Raw genomic sequence first — 24,945 nt, 5'->3', positions numbered from 1 at the left:
AATTCTGTTCCAGTCTAGGCCACATCTGTGCTTTTTCTATTGCTACCCATATGATCTTGGATTCAGTTTCTATTACCTTAAAGCTGGATTCCAAATTTCTATCTCTTTCAATAATTATACAAAGATTACAAAGCTTATCATTTAGAACTTAACTCTCTGCTCAGTGAGCAGCAAAAATACCCAACAATGTATTTACTGTATATCTTTCATCTATTATTCTATCACAATGAAAAGAACAATTATTTGGGAGTCAAGAACTACAGGTTTCAGTGGCCTTGCTAGTAACTAGATGAATTACCTGGTCAAATTCTTAACACTGCTCAGGGACTTCTAGCTTTCTTCTCTATAAAATGAGAGGTTAGAACAAGATGATTTTTTTCTATTATGATTATCCTGTGAGGTGGTTTCCTTACATGTAACACTGATGAGAACTTGTTTAGTTGAAAATGAGTAGCGAGATTTACTTACTCAAGAATTCCTTCATTTTGTCTGAGGCAGGACTGTGTAATAATAATTCTAATCTGGTTTCTTTTACTCATGTAAAGTCCTACATCATGCTACAATCAGGAATTTTGATTAGGATATACTGGTTTAGAAGAAGGCATGTTTTATATTGGTTAAACTCTAAACCCTAAAATAGAATTTATTAATAATGACTCATGCTGGCAAAGCAACTACATTCCTCTGAAATAATTTTTCTCATATAGTAGTTATTAGATTTTAAATCCTCCTTGACTTGAACCTAAGAGTGAACAAGAAGAAATGCTGTTTATGTTTCTAGGGTTATGTATTTTTTTTTAAAAGATTTTATTTATTTATTTGACAGAGACACAGTGAGAGAGGGAACACAAGCAGGGGGATTGGGAGAGGGAGAAGCAGGCTTCCCGCCGAGCAGGGAGCCTGATGCGGGGCTTGATCCCAGGACCCTGGGATCATGACCTGAGCCGAAGGCAGATGCTTAATGACTGAGCCACCCAGGTGCCCCTCTAGTGTTATATATTAAGAAACTTTAAGGCCCACAGACTATTGTATTAGGACAAAAGTCCCTACAAACTCAACTTAACACTACTGACTTCTATTTGACCCCATTTATTGTATTAATAGGAACTCTGAAATAGAAAGAGACCTCTGGTTAAACATAAATGTTTTACTTTCTACTTTCTTCCAAAGCCCCACTGAAATCACTATAATGGAAAAATGATGCATAAACTCACAAGGACAAAGAACAGGAGAGGAAGCAAGAGCAGATGAGTAAGTGGTAACTTACACAGTAGATAAGAGAAAGCTAAAAGCTAAGCCTAAGGGAATAAAGTCAATGAGAAATAAGGAAATTCTTGCCATAGAACTCTTTCCAATTGGCTATTTGGTACCTTACTCTTTTTTTTTTTTAAGATTTATTTATTTATTTGAGAGAGAAAGAGAGGAGAAGGGCAGAGGGAGGGGGGACAATATCAAGCGGACTCCCCACTGAGCATGGAGCCCAAAGCAGGGCTTGATCTCACGACCCTGAGATCATGACCTGAGCCGAAACCAAGAGTTGGGACACTCAACCAACTGAGCCACCCAGGTGCCCTGTTGCCTCACTCTTAAATGTGAAAAAGTTAGCAAAGGATCCCCACGCATTTGAGGAAAGGCTCTAAAGAGGAAAAAGTTATCAAAATAAGCAGAAAAAAGGGAATAAAGGGAAATAGAGATAATGTAAAGAGGAGGGGAAAACCTAACAATCAACCTTGTAATTTAAATACCCCAACAGAGCAAAAACCATACGGCACCCATGAAACAAGAAGCTTTAAAAGGGGCAGGCGTGAAGGAACCAGTATCTTCAACAAATAAACTACAAAGAAAAAAAATGGAGACAGAGCTCATGGATTAAAAGACCTAAAGAGAAATCAACCAACTACAAAATAGACCTCTTCTATAGATCTCGATTCAAACAAATTGCAAAAAGAGAGATGAATTACAACAACAGGCACAAATGGAAATTCAAACATTTAGATACCTGTATATTAATTTTTTAGGTATAGTGATAGAGTTGTATTATTTCTTTTAAGAGTCTTTATCTTTTAGAGATACATACTAAAATATTTACAGAAGAAATTGTACAATGTTTAGGATATGCTTCATAGTATCAAGAGAGGGGAAAAGACACAGATGCAAAAAAACTGACCATGAGTTGAGAAATGGTGAAGCAGCAAGGAGGGTATACGGGGCTTCTCTATATTCTTTTGTTTCTTTCTGTAAATGTTTGACACTTTTCATAATAAAAAGTTTTTAAAAATAGAGAACAAGGAAAATCTAGGAAATTAAAAATGATGGTAGAAACAAAAACGTCAATAGAAAGTTTGAAAGGTAATTGGTAATATTTCCTAGAAAATAGAAAAAAAAGGCAAAACTGGAAAACAAAGGAAAAAAATTAAGAAATGATCCAGGAAGTCCAACATATTCAAAGAGCAGGAGTTACAAAATGGGGAAGAAAAGACAAAATACTTTGCCAAAATTGAAGAAATGAGTTTCTAGACTGGAAGAGACCACCCCATACCTGGTATGGTGAATTTTAAAAGTTCACACTAAAGAAATACCACTGTACAAATTCGAGAACACCAGGGATAAAGAATAGAGTGGTTCTAGACTTCCAAAGAGGAAAAGTAGCTTACGTACAAAGGAATGGAAGTCAGTATTGCAATAAACCTCATAACTGCAACACAGGAAACTGGAAGACAATGGAAACAATGCCTTCAAATATCTGAGGGAAAATTATTTCTCACCTAGAATTTTACACTCAGCCAAATTATAAATTGACTGAGGGGTAGAATAAAGGCATTTTAAGACATTCAAAGTCACAAAAATTTTACCATCCATTCACCCTTTCTGAGGTAGCTACTAGGAGATGTGTTCTACCTAGACTGGTGAGTTAACTGAGAAAGAGGTAGACACAGAATTTAGAAAATGAGATCTAATACAGCAAAGATGTGAAGGTAATGGGATTCCAGTATACTATTCGGCTTACTTAGGAACAGTTCTTATAAAGCTATAATAATGTGGGCACACGGGTGGCTCAGTTGGTTAAGTGTCTGCCTTCGTCTCTGGTCATGATCCCAGGGTCCTGGGATCGAGTCCCGCATTGGGCTCCTTGCTCAGCAGGGAGCCTGCTTCTCCCTCTGCCTGCTGTTCCCCCTGCTTGTGCTCGCGCACTCTCTCTCTCTGGCAAATAAATAAAATCTTTTTAAAAAAAGAAAGCAAGCTGTAATAATGAAAACATTACTGGGCAGACATGAAAGGTGGAATTATGTATGGGTGGTAGTATGAAAGAACTAAATCTTAATCTGCCATATTAGGAAGTCAATAAATTATGTCACCAAATGAAAACAATCAAAGAATTGCAAAAAAGAGTATTGAGTATGGAGGTAAATGACAGAAATAGCAGTTAAGGAGATGAAAGTCATTGTCTCTGAGGGTCGAGAATTGGAATAGGGAGGAGGGTTGGTAAGGCAATGCTATTTTGTAAGATTCTATATACATATTACTTTGAAAGAAATTAAAATTGAATTTAAGAATGCATTAAAGTTATCTGACAGCTTACAATTCCAGTATGTCAAATATTTTCATTTTCCAGGGTTTCTTTTATAGCTTATATCCATATAATTTTACATACTTGTGGTAGCCAAATTTGTTATAACTGTCCACTTACATATTTTCATTAGTTCATTTTGGGGATTATATTTGAAATATTTCTTTTAAATAATATTCTATTAAATGGTATACTATAATTTTTAAACATTCCTCTATTTTCAATATTTGTGTGATTTCTAAATTCTCAGCATTATAAATTAATGTTGCTGTAAGAATTTTCAAGTGCATGAATTCTTTCTTTGAGATTATTTTCTCAGGTTAATTTAGCAGCAATAATGGCTCTCTGTATGTATTGCAAAACCACTTTCCAATTTATGTTGCCATTATATGAAATAACATTATTTTACATGTATTTCTTTATCATCAAAATGGAACATTTTTCCAAACATTATTTTATCCCCCTTCATAAAATTTATTCTGAAATCCTTTGGGTAGAGGTTGTAATGATACTTTTCAGGACCTCCTAACTCAATTATTCCTTTTACATTTATTAGTTGGAATTCTACTATAAGGAAGAGCTTTCCTTTGCTCCACATTACTTAATTTATGGATCAATCCATGGATTTTTTTTTAAAGATTTATTTATTTGAGAGAGAGAGAATGAGAGAAAGCACATGAGATGGGGGGAGGGTCAGAGGGAGAAGCAGACTCCCTGCCGAGCAGGGAGCCCGATGCGGGACTCAATCCAGGGACTCCAGGATCATGACCTGAGCCGAAGGCAGTCGCTTAACCAACTGAGCCACCCAGGTGCCCTGGATTTTTGTTTTATTCAGTGGTTTGTAATCTAGCACTATCATTAATTATTGCCAATTTTCAAATTGTCCTAGATTTGGCCCATAGGAGCCCTGTACTCATTCCTTGTATTATTTTCTAATATTTGAGGCAAATAATTTCATAATTTCTTACTTATACTACTTTTCATTATGTGAAAGGCTAAAATTTTTGCAGTGTCAATCTGTTTATAACATCTGTTCACAAGTTTCCTAGATGTGTTAAGTTGTAATATTCAGTTAGACTGTTTGATTAGATTGTTAGATTTTTTTTTTTATGGCATAGGGTTTAAGAGAAGACTAATTTTTTTTTCCAGGTTGCTCAGGAGTATTTCAAACAAAATTTGTGAAACCATTATTTCTCATTGTTCTGTATACTTGGTTTGCCATATAGCACAGCACATATTCTCTTTGATGTGTATGCTTTTCAAATGAAATTTTAAATATTTAAAGGAAAATTCAATTGGAATCTTGATGATATAGAGCTAATTGGATGGCTAGATGAATACTGAGATTCTTAACAACAGTTAGCCTTCTCTAAAAGGAATTAGGCATTTATTTCCTTTCCTGATATCTTTTAGGTTTTTCAGTTTCATAGTTTCTTTTACGTACATTATGCACAACACAGATCCTGTTAAATATATGAAACCTACTCTTGTTGTTTTTGTGAATGACCTCTTTTGTGTAAGTTCCACCAATGTAGTTTTATAACTTGGGAGTAGGTATAAAGTTATACAAGTAGTGATATAAAGTAGGGCAGTGAGGATATAATTTCACTCCCTGGTCCTAGCAAGAATCAAGTAAGTAGTGTGCCAGTTGCAGAGACTAGATAGGAAAGAAAATACATTCAGGAAGGGAACAAGAGAAAGTAAGCAAAGGATGGTGTTTATAGAGAATGGTGGAATTTCTTGGAATGAGGATATCCAGGGTAGGTGACTAACTGGAAAGAATAACACCAGAAATAATAAATGATCATCACAAATATTCCTTCCTGAATATTTTATTATTTTTTATTTTTTAAAAGATTTTGTTTATTTATTTGCCAGAGACAGACACAGAGAGAGAGGGAACACAAGCAGGGGGAGTGGGAGAGGGAGAAGCAGGCTTCCCGCCGAGCAGGGAGCCCGATGTGGGGCTCGATCCCAGGACGCTGGGATCATGACCTGAGCCGAAGGCAGATGCTTAACGACTGAGCCACCCAGACGTGCACCCCCGTTTCTGAACATTTTTAAAAGCTTTAAAATTACATGTAAATTGAAGAGGAAAAAAATGATGCTGGGAATCAATACATTAACAACTAGAGCTTATGTGGTAAAATAACCAAAACTACTAAATAAAAGATTTAAGTATTTTTAAAACTATGTATAATTTCTTCTAAATGACTATTTACCTAAAAGAGTCAAATCCTATATAAGATTGTTCAAAATCAGAGGTTTAGAATAAAAACTTACTTGGAGACCAGAAGTCAAGATGATAAAGTCCTTAAGATAAAAGCTATTTTGCATTGGGTAAATCAGTAGGTTTTCAAAACATTAAAATAATTACAGTGATTTGAAGATGAATCAAACCCAGTTTGAATTTTCTAAACCTCTACTTGCATAAGCCCAAGATGAATTTATAATATTTTTTTTTTTAGATTTTATTTATCGGACAGAGAGGGACACAGCTAGAGAGGGAACACAAGCAGGGGGAGTGGGAGAGGGAGAAGCAAGCTTCCCGCCGAGCAGGGAGCCCGAGGCGGGGCTCGATCCCAGGACCCCGGGATCATGACCTGAGCCAAGGCAGACGCTTAACGACTGAGCCACCCAGGCGCCCCTATAATACTTCTTTTATAACATGGCAACTCCTATTCTCACTAGTCATAGGATTCCTAGCCCAGTAGGAAAAATTCACTAAAAGAAAGTCTAAATTTAAAGGCAGTAACAGGAACAGATTCAGAATGTAAGTAACTGGCCTAGGAGTCACTGGAGATCTGTTGAGACCTTTCAGTTTGCTTAGACTATGCAAACAGCATAAACAGTTGCAGCACTTACCTTTCAGTGTGGCCTTCTTCAATACTTTCATGGCGTAAAGCTGTCTAGCATCAGAGCCTGAGATTTTTTTGACTAAGAAAACCTGTATTTAAATGAGGGAAAATAAGTTTTACAAAGTATCACAAACTATGCCATTGTTAAAAATAAGACCCTTTCGAGACTCTGATACACTGTAGATGCTTATTTTTCTTATGTATCAATTATAAATACAATGAGTTGTAAACAGTGGTAATCACTTGGGGTGTCAACATAAATGAATACATTTTTTTTTCTTTTTGTTGTCTGCCAATTCCCAGAGCATGTAATATATAAGTCACAAAAATCTTTAAACTGTGTAATTAAAGTCTAACACGTTTAAAGTATAACACAAGTGGTCATTGCTTTTAACAAAACAAAAATTCTTCCGATTTGATAGAAATTGTCACACAGGAGTTCCCCTTGACCACCATTTTCCGCTGATACAATTATTCACTGATAATTGGTCTTGTCTGTGTATGAAAACTGTACATAAATTTCTCATCGCTGGGAAGAACAATTAAAACACACTGAAGAAGCCTATTCACAAATATTTAATGTGACTTAAGACAGAACCCTACCTTTCAACCTTTTAAAAATCAAATTATCACATATACCTAAAATATGAAGAACACAGTTCTTAGGTATGTTACTGAGCCTCTTGATTTTCCAAGTTATTTTTATCTGCTTTCAAAATATAGTGTGAAATTTATGCAAAAAGAATAAAGTCTGCTCTAAATAATTCACAGTCATGCTATAACATGGCTAATACAAAACTATAAATCTTTTCTGTTCATTATGAACATTAAGTTTGTGATCTTTTTTTAAAGTTTTTATTTAAATTCCAGTCAGTTAACATACAGTGTAATATTAGTTTCAGGTATACAATATAGTGATTCATGATCTTTTTCATTCAATCTTTAAACATATTTGCTAAATGGACCTGAATTTCAACTTTTTTCTTCTGTCTATTCTTTCCTAGCAGTTGCTATTGAGTTGCCACAGATGGGAAGAGAAGCAATTATAATTGAGAATTAACTTTCAGGTCAGCTCTCAATGATCTGCACTAGCATGCCAGGCTATTAGCAAAAATAAAAAAATGCTACATTCAACTGATTCTAGGGCGAGGCAGAGTTCCTCACTTTGAGAAACTGTGCCAAAGGTGACTGGCAATGACCTCAAAAGTTTAGTGAAGAGCACCACAACTTGCACAGAAACCCTGATGCATTGTGTGTTCCTCTCCCCAAATCACTCCCTCTTGTCCCTTCCATGATGCCCCACCCTTTAGTTCTTTTTAGCCAGTTAGTAGTGAGCCCAACGAGGGAGAAAAAAGCATTCTTAATCAGGTTCCTAAGAGGGAATGATGTTCAAATGTTAAAGATAATCAGAGATTATTAATATTTTTGAACAGAAAAAATTTCTAATTAGGTAGAGATAATTAGGATTTATCTGGTATTTATTCTTAAGATTCCCTAAATCCAGCTTCTTTGTGCCATTCCACAAGAAAAATTCTTATGGATTCCAAACTTTTTTCACCCTTCTTTGAAAGTACCTTAACACTTTTCAGCACTTCTTAGTTTACAAAGGACCTTCACAAGCATTTGTAATACATCATCATGATAATTTTGGGAGGCAGGCGGACTAAGGAATGCCTATTTATAGCTGCCCAAGCTAGGGCTTAGAGAGGTTAAATAATTTGACTAGTGTCACAGTGGAGGTATTGGAACAAGGACCAGGCCAGCCACCCAGTTCTGTGCTCTTGCTCAGGCGCTCTTAATCTGTTCCCTTTGGCAGGTCACCAGTTAAGTGTAGCAGGAGCAGCAGTGGTCCCAGATGCCATCAGATCTTCCCCAGCCAGAGCATTCATGACCTTTCGAACTCCCCCATGAAGCTATTCTAAGCTCTGACAGGTCATCCCTGTTTCCTTGGCTTACATGGGCTTTTTAGGATGAGTAAGAAAGGAGACGCCCTGTTTTTAATGTTTGCTATTTATAGTAAGGTATTTAACTTACTTTTAAAGAAATAAAGGGAGATGCATGCTAACTACTGGCAACTTAAATATTGTGTTCCCTGAAAATCTAATGTATGGAAAGAAACCAATCTATTTGGGTTTGTCCATAATATGACTGCATGATAATACAATTTCATAGCAGATATTATGTGCTTGGCCTTTTATCATTTAATTCTCACTACTAACCTATGAGGTCAGGACTATTATTTTATCATTACTTCTTTCCAGAATTATATGCTAGGCACTGTGCTACTAGCTCAATGCTGAGACATGGTACAAAGCATGTCCCTTGTACTCATGGAAAGAACACATAGTCTAGGGGAGGAGATAGGCAATAAACAATTACACAAATGAAAAACTAAAATTGTGGTGAGTGCTGTGAAGAGGTATATAATGTTCTGACAGGGTAAAATAGAGAAATATGACTTAGAATGGCAGAGAAGACTTCTTTGAGATCATAAGCATGAGAGGTGCTAATAAAATGAGGAAAAGGTTGTGGCGGGGTGTTTCACCCAGAGGGAAGCGCACGTGCAAAGGGTTTCTAGTGGGATGGAGCCAGGGGCTTAAGGCCAATGTAGCCAGAACACAGACAGTGAAAAATATATGAAGTGATGTTGTTCAGGTAGCTAGGCACCAGAACAAGGGGCTTCTCAGCCGTCTTAAGACTATGTCTTTATCCTAAAGGCTAAAGGAAGCTACTGAAGTATAAGATTAGCTCTTGTTGGCTGTTATGTAAATAGTGGCTTGAGGAAGAAATAAATTTGGGAGTCCCAGTTAGGAGCCTCCTTCAATAGGCCAAGGAGAAATGGGGGTGGCATAGGGTGGAGGAGTGGTAGTGGAGAAGGAGAGGACAGGCATGATTTGAGAAATCTTTACTAAATCAATAGGACTTGCTGATAGTTCAGATTGGTGGGGAGAGGCAAGCAGAAAAGGTGGGCAGTAGAAGGATATGTAAAAAATGTCTCCCAAGTTTCTATTTGCTTAACTGGATGCCATTCACAGTTGCAGAGAAAAATGAAACAGGACAGGTTGGGGGGGGGGCAGGGGAAAATCATGACTTTGGTTGTAGACATGTTGAGCTTAAACTGCCTTTGAATCATGTGAGAACAAAATATGCAGCTGGACATAAGAGTTCAGAGCTTAGAGGCACGATCTAGATTGGAGAGAGAAATCTGTCAGGACAGCTGTATGTGGGTTATAATTAAGATAGTGGGCATAGAGAAAATAATTAGTAGTGAGTATAAAGTGAGGAAAAGGCAGCCTAGAATGGAACCTTGAGGAATTTCAATACTTAATGACTGGCTGGAAGAGGAAAATGGGGCTTGAAGAGGTTAAGTAACTTGTTCAAGCACATGTAACAAGTAGGAGAAAAAAAAAATCAAATCCATGTCTGGCTGACCTAGAGCCCAAAGTTGCAGCCATTATATTCTACTGCCTCCTTAACCAATATTTGAAATAAAAGCATCACTTTGGGTTTAAAGGAGGTTAACAGCTGTAATAAATTACCTATATTAGCCAAGAATTGCTAAACAGGCCCCCTAAAATACACAAGGGAGCTAAAGTGGTGTTGTTTTGAAGCTTGCAAACCATATTATCTTCAGATGTTTCCTCACAGGGAGGTGGTAAGCAAGCATTGCAATGTGAAAGTTGAATGCAATCTCAGAATCTTCCTCTTACTGAGAAATGGAACAGTTAGATCAAATAATAGTAATCATAATGCTGTACTTCTCAAAATGAAGGACAGAAAGTGCTCCTGAGGTATGCAGCAGGGGAACAAGGAATATTTGAAGAAAAATGATGAAGATGTTGCATCTCCAGGAGCAATTTTAGTTGGTGGCTTTGGGAAACATTTTTGATATTAAATACAAACATGGATATCATTGACTAGAATCTAACCTTTGCATTCTTATTTATTTATTTTTAAAAATATTTGTCAGAGAGAGAGAGAGAGAGAGAGAGAGTGAGAATGTATGTGGGAGCACAAGCAGGGGGAGTGGCAGGCAGAGGAAGTAGGCTCTCCGTTGAGCAATGAGCTCGACCTGGGACTTGATCCCAGGATCCTGGGATCATGATCTCAGCTGAAGGCAGAGGCTTAACCGACTGAGCCACCCAGGCATCCCCTTTATATTCATTTTAAAGATGAGTTGTTAAGTCTCCAAAATTTTATACTTAGTGGTAATCCACCCCCCCCAATTCCTTTGGAGTAGGCATTCACTTCCTGCTGGTATTAGGGATATTATGAAGGAAAGATTGAGATATACTGTTATAATGTATCCGGCAACATCACCTTCCAAATCTACATGAGGACTCAAAAAGTATATCAGGGGAATATTTTTTCTTATTTTGAATCATTTGCAAAGTGCAATTAAGAGAAGTCACATGGTCTTGAAGATAAAATAAATATGAAGTAATTATTGTCAATTTATGAAAATTTCCAGTGTACTTTTGAATGACTTTATTCACTTTCTCAGGCTACTTATAGTGAGAAATGTAAGAACAGAGAAACACTGCTTGTACGGAGATTGGTAGTATTTCATTAAATATTTCCATTCTCCATCTGTATGAAATACACACAAATTCCAAGAAACAACTTTTTAAAAACACAAACTCATGACTTACCTTTCCAAATGATCCCTGCCCTAATACTTTTAAAAGTTCAAATTGGGAAGGATCTGCCTTTTCATGTCCTTCCTTTACATGATGTGTGATTGCAATTTCTTTGATACTGCCTTCTTCCTGTTGAAGCAAATATAAAGGGAGAAAAAAGAGTTAGAGATACTTTCTCCAGCTATAAATCAAGAAATATAAATTTAGCATATATTAGAAATCCTCAAATTATTATTTATTTTCTTAAACTCTATGTCCAACTTGAACTCGTGACCCCCAAGATCAAGAGCTGCATGCTCTACCAACTGAGCCAGCCACGTGACCCCAGGAATATACTTTCAAGTTAAATGTCAGAGAGAATGATACCAGCCCACTGCATAGACCAATTTAACCTCTACTTAACATTAGCACTGAGTATTTCCAAGTCTTCATTCTTCCTATTGGAGATAATTAGAATAGTTTCATGGGGTGAGGGCAGAGGGTGTAAAGAAGTCTGAAAACACAACAGAGTAATCTGCTGTGCTCTGACATGTGCTTGTATTAAGTAAAACTAATGCTACACACACACACACACATCCCGTATTTATTGGGGAGTGGGGTTGAAAAATATTCCAAGGCAAACATGGAGATTTCTACCCTCAGCAAGGCCATTTGGATCAGTATGCTGAAGTTTATTCTGTTGGAAATATGTAAGTTACTTTGTTTCTAGGACTACTTGAGATCTAAGGGAGAAAGATACAACTCTAAAACACAAAATCAAAAAAGACTTAAACATTTGAAATGGAGGATTAGACACAAGAAAAAAGTTACTACCCAGCATAATGGAACAGTGGAAGGTCTTAGGGTTAAGGGAAGGATTGTTAGACAGTGGATGCTTCAGTATATCTGAGGGAAGGCGTCAGAAAGGGAGAAAGGTTGAAAATATATGTATGTATACACAGACTTTCAATTACTTATTCACTCTGAGATTAGCAGATAAAGTACACCTTATTTAATCAAGACATGTACTATGTTACAGCCAAAAACTACAATAAAACAAAACCCAACAGAACCAGAAATATAAGCCAGTCAAAGACTATTTTTCTTTTTTTGCCTATAATGTTTTTTCCTAGTGCCTAAGTATTATTAATAGAATCGAAATGTGTTGTACACAAATAATTCATTGTTTTTATTATTGTTGTGTTCCATATGCATGTTTGAGCTCAATTAGCATTTTCTGAGATAGAATGTTGGCTATATATGGAATTACAAAGATTTCTCAAAAAGATATACTGGTATACTAATGTGGCAGGTTTTGAAAATGAGCAGTAAAAGGAAGAAAACCTCTTATAGGACAAGAAAGGAATCTAGGCCCATTATTTTACTCTGTAAGACAGAAGTTTGTAGACTGTGCTAATACTTAGGTAGCTTCATCATTTTGGATGCTTTCAGAACTGTGGCAACAATAAAACAATCCCCTAATATGGTTTAGTCCTTTATTTTGTAATTTCACATGCACTATCTCCTTTATTTTTCACAACCATCCTGTGCAGTAGGTATTAGGGTAGAATCAAGCATTACCTGACTCTGAGACTCTATCCCCCCTTTCTGTGCACCCCTTCTCTGCAAATGAGACCGGTGTACAGGGGCTCAAGAGTGATAGCTATTTGTAGCTATATTAGGAAAGGCAGGAAGCAAATTACCAAATTCTTCTAAGAAAATTTTCAAAGAACAATGTATGTATGGAACTGATTAAAACCCAGCAAATATTTACTAAGCACCTACCATGTACCAAGCCTGGTTAGGTGCTTTTTCACCTTTTATCTTATATTTATTGCTTCATAACAAATCTTTCACTACATATCAATGTTAGAGAGGGCTGATAACAACAGGGCGGAGTATACCTCAGAGCAAGCAAAAACATCTCAGAATACTCTACAGACTCCCCCATTCATTACTAGAAATTTGACAGATCTTTTAAAGGCCAAATGGTTTGAATACAGATTGAAGTTTAAAGAGATTAAGTAAAGATCACAAGCGAATAACTGGCAGACTTATGGATCAATTCCAGGTTCTGACTTCTAATGACTTCTAAAACAAGGCTCATAGCATTACACCATACTGAGACTGTCATAGGCTTCTCTGGTTCCCCACCCAAGATCAATGACAGGAACATACACACTTATTCCCTTGATCCTTGTAACTGGTCTGTTTCTCTTGGGTCAGTGAGCTACAGTGATTAGAGAAATGTCTCTGAACTTTTGGTAGCATATCCTCATCAGTTAAAAAAAAACCTATGTTTTGTGTATTTGTACACTTATTGGCTTAAAAATTATATATACTTTTTGTATTACTAAATTATATACATTATACATGGAAATGAAATTATAAAGAAGTTCTCCTCTTTCTTTTCTGTAACCCAAAGTGCTGTCACATCACAATTTAAAGACCAGTAGATTACAGATTTAAACTCAAAAAAAAGGCCAAGGGTTGGATTCTAGCATGTGCCAGTCAGCCTACTATGGAAAAAACTATCTGTTCAAGAGCCTAACTGGAATCTAACAGCCATTTATGCCTTTAAATTATGAGGCTGTGAAGAACTATACTCTATAATATTCCAAATGTCTTATCAGTTTTCTTTCCTGGGTAAGTGGGATGTAATTCTAGGCTGCAATATTGTTTCATCTTCTATTTCATAAAAATACTATAATTATGTGTCACAAGGATGCAACACAGGCAGGGAAGGATCACTGAATTATAAATGTTTTGCATTTTGCAGCAGGCATATAGGATCAAGTCTTACTCTCATAATGAGAGCTACAATCAGGTCATGGGTCTCAAAATAAACAAGTAAATATTCAAGAAAGATTTCATCTTGGATGACTACCCTTCCTTTCCTCTCATGTCAAACAAGTTACCAAAAAACACAGAATCTCCCTTTGATCCCTTCATTCAACAAACATACACTAAAACATCTACTGTGTATCAAACATGGAAATGGGAATACCCTTCTTTCTCCCCCCCCCTCATTTCCAAAAGCATCACCCAGGTACAATTCTTCATTACCTTTCCTGTGGAAAACTGAAACGAGCTTGGCTACTCATAATGCCCCTTTGTGCCACCGCCAGTCCACTTCATCCTCCCAACAAATTCATTTTTTTTTTAAGATCTTATTTATTTATTTGACAGAGAGAGCAAGAGTGAGCACAAGCAGGGGGAGTGGCAGGCAGAGGGAGAGGGAGAAGCAGGCTCCCCGCTGGGCAGGGAGCTGGAAGTGGGACTCGATCCCAGAACCCTGGCATGACCTGAGCCTCAGGCAGACGCTTAACGACTGAGCCGCCCAGATGCTCAACAAATTCATTTTCTGAAAGGAGATAGCTCCAGTCATATGACGAGACTGCCCAAAAACTCCTCTAAGTTTTCCTAAATTAAATTTCCTAAATTAAATTCACCTTGGCATATAAGGCCCTCTACAATATGGCTGCACTTAGTTTTATGGTATCATCTCCCAACATTGCCTTACATGTAATCTTTTGTCAACCTGGGTTATTTCCTGTTCCTTAAACTTTTTGTTTTTAAAATTAAATTATGTGCACATGGATGACAAATCAAATAGTGACAAAATACCCTATGATGAAACACAAGTCTCCTCTCACCCCCATACCTAGGCTTTTAAAAAAAGTTAGTTCCTTTTGCACTTACATTGGTAATTTCTTGGTTTATTAAGACAATGCCTGCTGATTTAAAAATAAGACGAAGGATTCACTCATACCCCTTTCATCATCTTCTTCCCCACTATTTGATAATTATACTACTTTTACATAAATTTCTCATCTTTTCTATTAGTTTTGGATAGAATCCTAACTCCTCACTTAGTTTTGTTTTTTTCAAGATTTATTTATTTGAGAAACAGGGAGAGTGTGCAAGGGGGGAAGGGCAGAGGGAGAGAGAGAATCTCAAGCAGACTCCCCACCCCCGACCCCAGCACAGAGCCCAATGCGAGGCTTGATCTCATGACCCTGAGATCATGACCTGAGCTGAAACCAAGAGTTGGAAACAACCTATTGAGCCACTCAGGCACCCCCTAACTCCTCACTTTATGAAAGGAGGTTAATAGTGCCTATACTGGGACGCCTGGGTGGCTCAGTCAGTTAAGTGTCTCTGCCTTTAGTTCTGGTCATGATCCTGGGTCTTGGGATCGAGTACCGTTATCAGGCTCCTTGCTCAGCGAGGAGGCTGCTTCTCCCTCTGCCTGCTGCTCCCCCTGCTTGTGCTCTCTTGCTGTCTGACAAATAAACGAGTAAAAAAAAAAAATCTTAAAAAAAAAATAGTGCCTGTACGTTTTTTCTCTGAAACTTCCCTAACCTGCTAGCTATATATATATATATATTTTTAAAGATTTTATTTATTTATTTGACAGAGAGAGAGACAGCGAGAGAGGGAACACAAGCAGGGGGAGTGGGAGAGGGAGAGGCAGGCTTCCCGCCGAGCAGGGAGCCCGATGTAGGGCTCGATGCCAGGACCCTGGGAACATGACCTGAGCTGAAGGCAGACACTTAACAACTGAGCCACCCAGGCGCCCCTATATTTTTACGTTTTTATTAATATTGAGAAAATTAACATTCTCTCCTGTAACCACAACCAAACCCTTCATACTGTCTCCACAGCCTGATTTTAAAAGCAAAAGGCCCATACACCAGCATTAACATTTTTATGACAATACATTGTTTAAATGCAGGCTAGAAAGTACATTATATTTCCTTTTATATGGGCCCATAGCAGTGACTTCCAAGACAATCCGAAGGGACTTAAAAAAACCAAACCAAAACAATACTTCATCAAATGCTTAAATTCATGATACATTTTACTTTGAGCTCTATTGGGACCATGAAGTTTTTACATGTTTTTTTTTTTTTTTTTTCCTGTTTCTAACAGCCCCATCATTCCTGGGGGGAGGGAAAGGTTAATCTGACCATTAGTCTTAATTTTTCCTTAACCCCTTACCATACTTCCCATTCTTCTGCGAGCCCTCTCTTAACCCTCCCATCAGGAATGATTGGTCTCTAGGCCTTGCTGCACAGCTATTACCTCCAGATATCTCTTCAGGGCTTTCCTGGTTGAACCCACTATTCTCAGCTTCCCATATCATTCTCTTTCTTAGATTACTCCCTTGTAACTTCCTAAGAAAGGTAATGTTGAAAAAAAATTTCTGAACCTTGCACATCCGAAGATGTCTATTTTGTCTTCACATTTGTATAGTTTGGCTTGGTACAAATTATAGAATAAAAACAATCTGGCCTCAGGGGCGCCTGGGTGGCTCAGTTGTTAAGCGTCTGCCTTCGGCTCAGGTCATGATCTCAGGGTCCTAGGATCGATTCCCACATCGGGCTCCTTGATCAGCAGGGAGTCTGCTTCTCCCTCTCCCACTCCCCCCGCTTGTGTTTCTTCTCTCGCTGTGTCTCTCTCTATCAAATAAATAAAATCTTAAAAAATAAAAAAAAACCCACAAAAACCATCTGGCCTTGAACGTTGACGCTAATGGTCCATTGCCCTCTAGCAGCCAGGACTGCTACTGAGATGGGTGATGCTAGCCTGATACACATTTTTGGGAAGGTGAACTGTTTTCTTTCCAGAAGCTTTAAGAATTTTCTCTATCCTTGTACTTCTGAAATTCCACACTAGTGACATAAATATGGGTCTTCTTTCCTTTAGAATGCTAGATGGTTGGTGAGCCTTTATAATTTAAAGATCTGAATTCTTTGCCTCTGGGGGAATTCTAACATTTCTTTTTTGATAAATTTCCTTCCATCAATTTTTCAGGGTTTGTCTTTGTGCAACTCCTCTATTAGTTAGGTATTGTGTGTCTGGAATTGAATCCTGTATGTCACTTATCTTTTTTCTCCTATTTTCTGAGAGACTTCCTTGGTTTTATTTTCCCACCGTCATACTGAATTTCTTATTCTGGCAAATCTTATTTTAAAATAAATTTGCAAGTGCTCCTTTTGTCAATGTTTCTTTAAAAAAAAAAATAGCAACTTCCTCCATTCCCTACCCTCTTACCCCAAGATGGATGTAATCATGCGAAACCTCTTTAAGATATAAACTAGAATTTCAAAAGTCTTTTTCTACATTGGGGCTCAGAAAGTGCAAAACAGTGTGCTTGGGGGTGGAGAGAAAAGAGCGAGGCCTATGGCCCAAGTTCTAAAGACCTGTCACGGTTTTATCTTCAACACATTTTTTTGTTCCTTCCAAGTTCAAATTTTTACTAGTCACATTAGCAACTACCTTCTATCTACTTTTATGTTATACAGCCATAGCGGTATAATAGGCAAAATATCCTTGGTTGGTATCTCAATGCCCAGAATGTGCTTAATGTCACCAGTTTTTCCAAGTTATGGGACCATGGGTATTTTAGAAATGAATCTGAGGTTCAACTAGGACATAATACTAATGCTTGGGCAATCTTGGACAACAGGTAGAAAAGCAACAATGTGCTCTTGTAGCTCATACCTAGAATCTCATGAGATGGATGCAAAGAGGAATATCAAATTTCCAAAGGCACTGATAATCCAAGGACAGACATTTGCATGTGACAAACATATCATGTGAATAAATCACCTGTAACTGAAATAAATCTGTCACATGGAAACACAGAACTACAGTTTGACCATTTGTAAAATTGTGTTTTTGCCTTAAGCACACAGTAAAGCAACTATAATTTTATGGAAAAAGAATTTTGTCAATGAAGTTGAGCACAGATTTAAGTTATATCCATTATTCCCCTGTGAGGTTCACGTATTTTTACATTCTCTGGTACAAGTATATTTTAAATTATACATGGATAGCTTCCCATTCATCATCATGAAAAACTTACACTGTGTATTTCTAAAACTTATGGTAAATTCTGTATTTTATTTTTACAAAGTCTATGTTTATTTGATAAGCAAAGTTCTAGCTATAGGTAAAATTGTGAGGCTGGCGGCTGGTCTCCATCACAACCCTGTATCATCTGTCTACAACCCCATCACTTTCAGGTATTTCCCACCCCCAGCCTAGATGTTCAATACCCTCAAGCTATATATGGGAATTCATTCATTCATCCATTTAAACATTTATTTATTGAGTACCTAATACATGCCAAGCACTCTTCTAGATGCCTGAGATATATAATAAATGAAATAGACCTAAAATCTCTGGCGTTTTGGGGAGAAAAATAATAATAGGTATATTCATGTTAGAACAAGATAAAATACCATGCGAAAAAGATACTAAGTCGGGTAAGAGGGATCAGAAGTGCAGGGATGAAAAGGAGAGCTTACAATTTTAAATAAAACCATCACTGCAGGTTTTACTGAAAACGTGCTATTTGAGTAAAGACCAGAAAGACGCGATGGAGTCAACCATTTGGGGGAAGAGCACTTCAAGCAGAGAAAAGCCAGTGCAAAGGCCAGTGTGGGAGCACACATGGAGACCAGTGTTTGGATCAGACAGGAAGAGAAGAACAGGTTCAAGAGGGGACTAAAACTCAGGAGACTCTGGTGCTTCTGCTTCTTCCTAACTGCCTGGTCCTAATGGAAATGTTTCTGATCTGTAACATATTCTCAGGCCCATTCCTTTTTGTTAGAAGGCATTTGAGATTATGAACCAGGTAGTGTGCTAGGTATTAGAGATACTAAGATAAAGAAGAGTATCTGTCCTCTAAGAATTTACTTAGGGTTTCAAAGATTTATTACTGGATAAATACTTGTTGAGATGTGACCCATGATAGAAAAAACAAGGTCAATTCAGTTAACAAATATAGAATTTTAGGAATTCTGTAAAGGATGTCATTTTAGACATCACAGAAAAATGGCAGAAGGAAATTCATGGGCAGGTGGATCTTTTGGTGTTCATCCAGTCACACAGAAAGCCACCTCATTTGCTTCCCAAGCCACCTCATTTGCTTCCCAGGACCACCAAGAGGTCTGTAGGTCCCTTCTTAAATGGTCCTTAAGGTTCGCCCTTTAATGGAAAAAAAAAATTAATGTTTCCTTTTTAAGTTGAGAGGAAAAAGATTCAGTTTTGTTCTTAAAATGCAAAAGGATTAAAGAAAAGGAACAGAAAGTGATGCTGTCTATTTGAGACAGAAAACCTAATATTGTAACACAATACCATTAAGTAAACAAACTGCGTGATATTAATTGATTTTAAAGAATGATTCAACTTTTGGCATTATGCCCTGACTTGTATACATAATTTCCTTTTTCCTGCCCTCCCTTGGGTCAGGAAGTGTGTTCTTAAGGCATTTGTATTTTCTAAATTGTTTTGAATGTCAGAAAATACAGATGAAACTTGGAAGTAAATTATTTAAATGTTCCTTGGTAAAAACTAGTAAATCTTTTCTAACCATGGATATGTAACTATTTTTTGGCCTAACATAAAGAAGACCTTACAAATGAAAAATGTATACTTCATCTGCCTCTTGAATGTAATTCAAAATTCAAGTATTAATCTCTATACAGAAACCTAAGGTTCTATAACATACAGTTTTTAATTTTAAAAAGAGATGTTAAATTTTAGATGATCAAGATACATAAAAATTTGGCTGTGATACATAATTAGGCTGGTTAAAAGCCATGCTGGAAAAAACAACATTTTAAGGTATTCTAGATTACAATTTGACCAAATCCAATTTACTTATTTGCCAATGGATGATAAATATGCTCAGCATTTTTCATTTAACCAAGTTCTCTAAGCGTATTCCAAGCCAGCTTCTTCTGTTTGAGAAAATAGCATTGCTGTTCTCCAGACTAACATTCCTAATCACTGCTACAGAGAGCACAGTTTTCTCCTAATCGGGAATCCCAATCAAAAAATTAAATTCTCTTTAAAGAACAGCAGGATAGCACAATTCTCATGGCAAAATATCGAGTTAATTTGGCAGAATTTTAGATGAAACAAAATGCAAATTATCATTTGCTAAGCACTTTTTAACAAAGTAATGCTTTGAAAACTGTGCCTGTTCTAAGATAAAATTTCTTAAAGTTACTTAAATACGGTTGGTTAAAAACGTCAAACTTTGAAAGGAATCAATTTCAACAAAAGTCTGACTTTAAGGTCTTGACTGTTTAAAACAATACATTCTCCAACCCATCAAAATATTGCTTACATTATAGTAATCTCCTAACTATCAATAAGTTCACAATTTTGTTCATGCCTGGTTTAATCCTGAAAGTTACTGTCATCTGTTTTATTATACAAAATTACAAACACAAGCAAAATAAAAACTACTCTACCACTAAAAGCCAATATAAAAATAAATTTACAAAATATACAATTGAAATGAATAATACACATAGGTGGCTTACTTTTAGCAAAGAGAAATACTATCCCTTAAAAGTTCTTTAAAAACTGGTTTTGAATTTTGAAAAGCTTCTTAAAAGAACATATAAAATGAAGTAATTGTTTAATTAGTATAATTATACTGAGCTCCAACTAAAATATTTTAGTTTTTACAGAAGTTGAACAAAGCTTACCTGTATAGAGCGAACACGAAAAGACAAAAATTTAAACATGGCTACGAAACCATGATGGTGATAAAAGAATTTCTGACTGTAAAACTTAGGTTGGAAAGGGAAGGCCAAGCCCCTGCAAAGTTTTCTCCTACCAGCTGTTCCGGCAATTAGAAAATTTCCTGTCAGGCGGGTCCTGAAATGCTAGAAAAAGAGTCCTGACAATTTTCCTGTGGTAAAAGAAAGGAGAAACGTAATGGCGAGGGCACTATGTAGCTGATAGGTAGGGAGGCCAGAACAGGAAACCAAAACAGATTTGCTGATAGCAAAATCCTGTTGAAATGTTCTTAACTCCTGGTTCCCAGGAACCTAGACAATTTTCACAGCTAGTGAAATGAACATTATTTTTAGAATCCTGAGAAATGCCAGTATTTCTTAACTATACGACTCTTTAAAAGCAAATGAAACTAGTCAGCACTATTAAAATAAAAAGTCACTGATGCATATGTGAAATTTTACCCTTTGTAATGTTTACACACACACTCTAAAAGATAGTCAAGACTATTTTAAGATTATATATAGAGAAGTCATGGGTGTTCCCTGTCAATGAGGCATTGTTTCATAACTATGGGAAGAAAATGACCAATGCCAGCAAACTTTTTGATTGTGATATAAGGACAAATTCTTCCTGTCTTAAATGGAAGTAAATTATATTTAAATTCACATTGGTTATAGACATCAATTATCGGCCAGGTTAAAGACTTCAAGGTCTATAGCTAAAAATCCTAGTTGATAAAATCTAAGTTAAAAGAAAGACCAACCCCTGGGTTATTAGTGAGCAAAAGGAACACTTACTGATATAAGCCAAACTGGAAATAGAGAGGTTAAGTTACCAGACAATCCCTTACTCCATTTCATTCTCTAATAGCCTCTAGAAGTTCTTCTAAGGTATTTTTATTTTGGAAAATGTTTTTAAAATATGCCAATAATCAAAATATGATCACAGAAATAGTGGCATTTAAACAAAACCCAAGGGCAGAAACACTGAGAGCTGTGGGAAAATGCTCTACTTGATGTGCATTTAACCTATGTGGAACCAACAAACACATCAATCATTAATATATATAACCTATACCAATTTAATGAAATAACTGAATTTTCAAAACCTGAAGACAATTTATCATATGATTTCACTCATATGTGGAATTTAAGAAACAACAGATGAACACAGGGGAAGGGAGGAAAAAATAAAAAAAGACAAAATCAGAGAGGAGACAACCATAAGAGACTCTTAACTATAGGAAACAAACTGAGGGTTGCTGGAGGGGAGGTGGGTGGGGGATGGGGTAACTGGGTGATGGGCATTAAGGAGGGCACTAGATGTAATGAGCACTGGGTATTATATGCAATTGATGAATCACTAAACTCCACCTCTGAAACTAATAATACACTATATGTTAATTGATTAAAAAAACAAAATAAAACACAAAACCTTAAGAGTCTTCAGAAAACACCAGAAATGATTAGCTAGTTTTCTGGATGAAGGAACCATGGTCAAGGCAGGCACATATTCAATGATGCAGCTATCTATAATGAGAGCTCAGTTCAGCACTACTTTACTGAGCAAATGTTAAGAGTGTCCATTAGGTGCTACACATGCCATATGAAAGGCCAGGGCTTTTCCTGCTGTATCAAATTTTTGCAGCTATGTTCTATAATGTGCTATATATGTTCCTGCTGCATTTACCTTTTATGGCAATATTTTATAAATGACCTAACAGAAGCTGAAGAATAAAAAAACTGCTCAATTTAAAAAATTACCTTACTTAACCAGGTACATTAGAATCAACTGGGACCTAAATAAATGTCCAAGATAAAATTTTGAATTCTGCTAGGGAATTGTGCAGTCCTTTTGATTAAAAATGCATGCCTCAATTTTTCAGCAGAAAGCACTTAAGAAAACTTCCATTAGAACATCAACCCGTTCATCTCCCAGAAGGAATTATTTAAGTCTCCTTATAATGCTGCAAAGGGCAGCATGGTTAGGACAACCACCTAACATAAAATTGCAGTCTGAACATGAGATGACTTTTAAGACTGTCAAGAAGCAGCAAACAGCAATGGTTACTGCGCAACTGATTAAGACGTACAAAACAAAATAGGATTGTCTCTGTATACAGCACTCATCAACTTTATTCAAGTAATACTTAAGAAGCAACCAAATAACCTTTTTTGAATTTAAAGGATTAGTTTGAATTGGCTTTAATGACTACTGATGCTCAGGTTAACAGTCACATTTTGTTGTGTGCTGTGCTTTTTAATATTAACACTAAGAAAATGAAGCAGTATTTCAGATATCAAAACCTAAAATAAGTCTGAGCTGAAATGATACCTAAATTAAAACAGTGTAGTACTGCTGTATAAAAGATAAACAGAGCGTCAGAAAAGAATAAAAGAATAAATGTGACACTTTACATCTGACAGAATGTTAGGACATTTGGCTACCTGTCTGGGAAATGCAGAAGCCATAAAGGAAAATATTGGTATAGATGTGATTATAAAATTCAACAACTTCTCTATATCAAAAGGTACCATAAATAAAGTTTAAAAGACTAGTTCACATGATTGGAATCCCTTATAATCATATTACAACTCAGCACTAAGCAACAGCTTTATCTGGGTGTTAGTTATGTCCTAACCAAAAATGAAAGCGCTTAAGGCCCTTTGGTACATTGCTTAAGACACTGATCACTGTTTAAGCACATGCCACTGCCCCTACCAGATTAATCTTCAGAACAGGCACCATACTTATCTTTGTATCCCCACAGCAAAGAGCATATAGTAGGAATTCAAATAATGGCTGCCTCAGTAAGAAGTAGCATATGCTGAAATCTGAAATGGATACTACTTGTGTGGCTGTGTGCATGAAACAAGGTATTATTTATTGTTTATATTTTTCCTGCTTCTTTTGACTTCCTTTAAATTTATCTTATTAAAATTTCAGGTAATTCTTCTTTATTCTTGTATCTTACTGGTTTTAATGTTTATCTTATTCAAAAAGTAAATTTTATTACAAAAAGTATACATGTCCATTATAGAAAACTTGAACAATAAACAAGGAGAAAAACAAAGGAAAAAATCACTATTTTGGTGCTTATCTTTCTAGTCTTTTTCTGTATACACACACGTCCACACTTGAACCATACTATACATATTATCACTTTTTTCAGTAAAGGGCCAGACAGTAAATGTTTTTGGCTTTGCAGGCCATATGGTCTGTGTCAACTCTGCTACTGCAGTGGGAAAAGGAATGGGTGAGGCTTAATATATAGCCAGAATAATCTTAAAACAGAAATCAGACTGGGTCATGCCCCTACCTCAAATTCTTCAATGGTTTCCTGTCACAGAACAAAACCCAAATTTCTCAGTCTGTGGACCATAAAGCAGGCACTAATAAACACTACTTGATGATGACTTGGGAATATACTCACTAAATCATTCAGATACAATGTCAATATTTGGTTTTAGACATTATTTTATCATGTTAAGGTCAGATTATTCCTCTTTACTAAAAGAGGAATGAATAGTCAATTTTATAAAATGTCTTATTATCTATTAATATAGTCAATTTATCTCCTTTCACCTATTGATTTGATAATGTAGATCAACAGATGTCCTGATATGCTTGTATTTCTGGGAAAAATCCATTGTTTTAATATATGTATTTGATTGGTAATCTTCTAAAAGGATTTTTGCATCTATATTCAGAAGTTAAACTGGCAGTTTCCTTTTGTGCGTTAACTTTCATTTTCAGGGCTATGCTAACTTTATAAAACAAACTAGAAGGCAATGTAAATTTTTTTCCTACGCTTTGGGACAATTTAAAGACTACAGGAATGATCTAGTTCTTGAAAGTTTCAAAGATTTCTCCATGAAGTCATAGGGGCCTGGCACCGTAGTTGGAAGACGGAGAGTTTAACACCTTAAATTTCTCCCTTGTTATTGGTATATTCAGTTTTTCTATCCCTTCCTAAATAATATCTTTAGATTTTCCTAGAAAACCACATTTCAGCAAGACTTTTATGTTAGTATACAGTTACACTTGTATTCTATGTTTTTAAACTTGAACTTAAGGAACATGTCAAGCATATCTAAAGTAGACAGATGAGTATAACAAACACTCATGTACCTATCACTCACCTTTAACGATTACCAGCTCACGGCCAGTCTTGCTTCATACACTCACTTCCCCCCATAACTAATTATTCCCATAATTAATTATTTTGAAGCAAATCCCAGATATTATATCATTTCACCTATAAATATTTCTGTTGTTAAGATGTTTTAAACTCTTTCCTATCTGTGGCTGTATCGCATTTTGCTTTCTGAACATTGTATATTTGCTTCCC

The 24,945-nt window shown here is 36.3% G+C and overlaps 1 protein-coding gene across 7 annotated transcripts in view; it reads right to left on the bottom strand.

Moving 5' to 3' along the window:
- Nucleotides 1-24,945, bottom strand: part of RPS6KA3 (ribosomal protein S6 kinase A3) — a 115,217-nt gene that overhangs the window by 47,402 nt on the left and 42,870 nt on the right. For 6 of the 7 annotated variants that reach the window (XM_027607862.2, XM_027607856.2, XM_027607855.2 and 3 more), the window contains 2 exons: nt 11,079-11,195; nt 6,434-6,515 (listed from right to left, as the gene is read on the bottom strand). In XM_027607862.2, coding sequence (XP_027463663.1) covers nt 6,434-6,515; nt 11,079-11,195 — 199 coding nt within the window. Of the gene's footprint in view, nt 1-6,433; nt 6,516-11,078; nt 11,196-20,560; nt 20,690-24,945 lie in introns of those variants that run through there. The other variant, XM_027607861.2, reaches the window with a different exon arrangement.

The sequence above is a fragment of the Zalophus californianus genome, chromosome X (assembly GCF_009762305.2).
Source record: "Zalophus californianus isolate mZalCal1 chromosome X, mZalCal1.pri.v2, whole genome shotgun sequence".
NCBI lineage: Eukaryota > Metazoa > Chordata > Mammalia > Carnivora > Otariidae > Zalophus > Zalophus californianus.
Note: the sequence above shows the minus strand (reverse complement) of the source record. Positions and strands in the feature narration are given on the sequence as shown.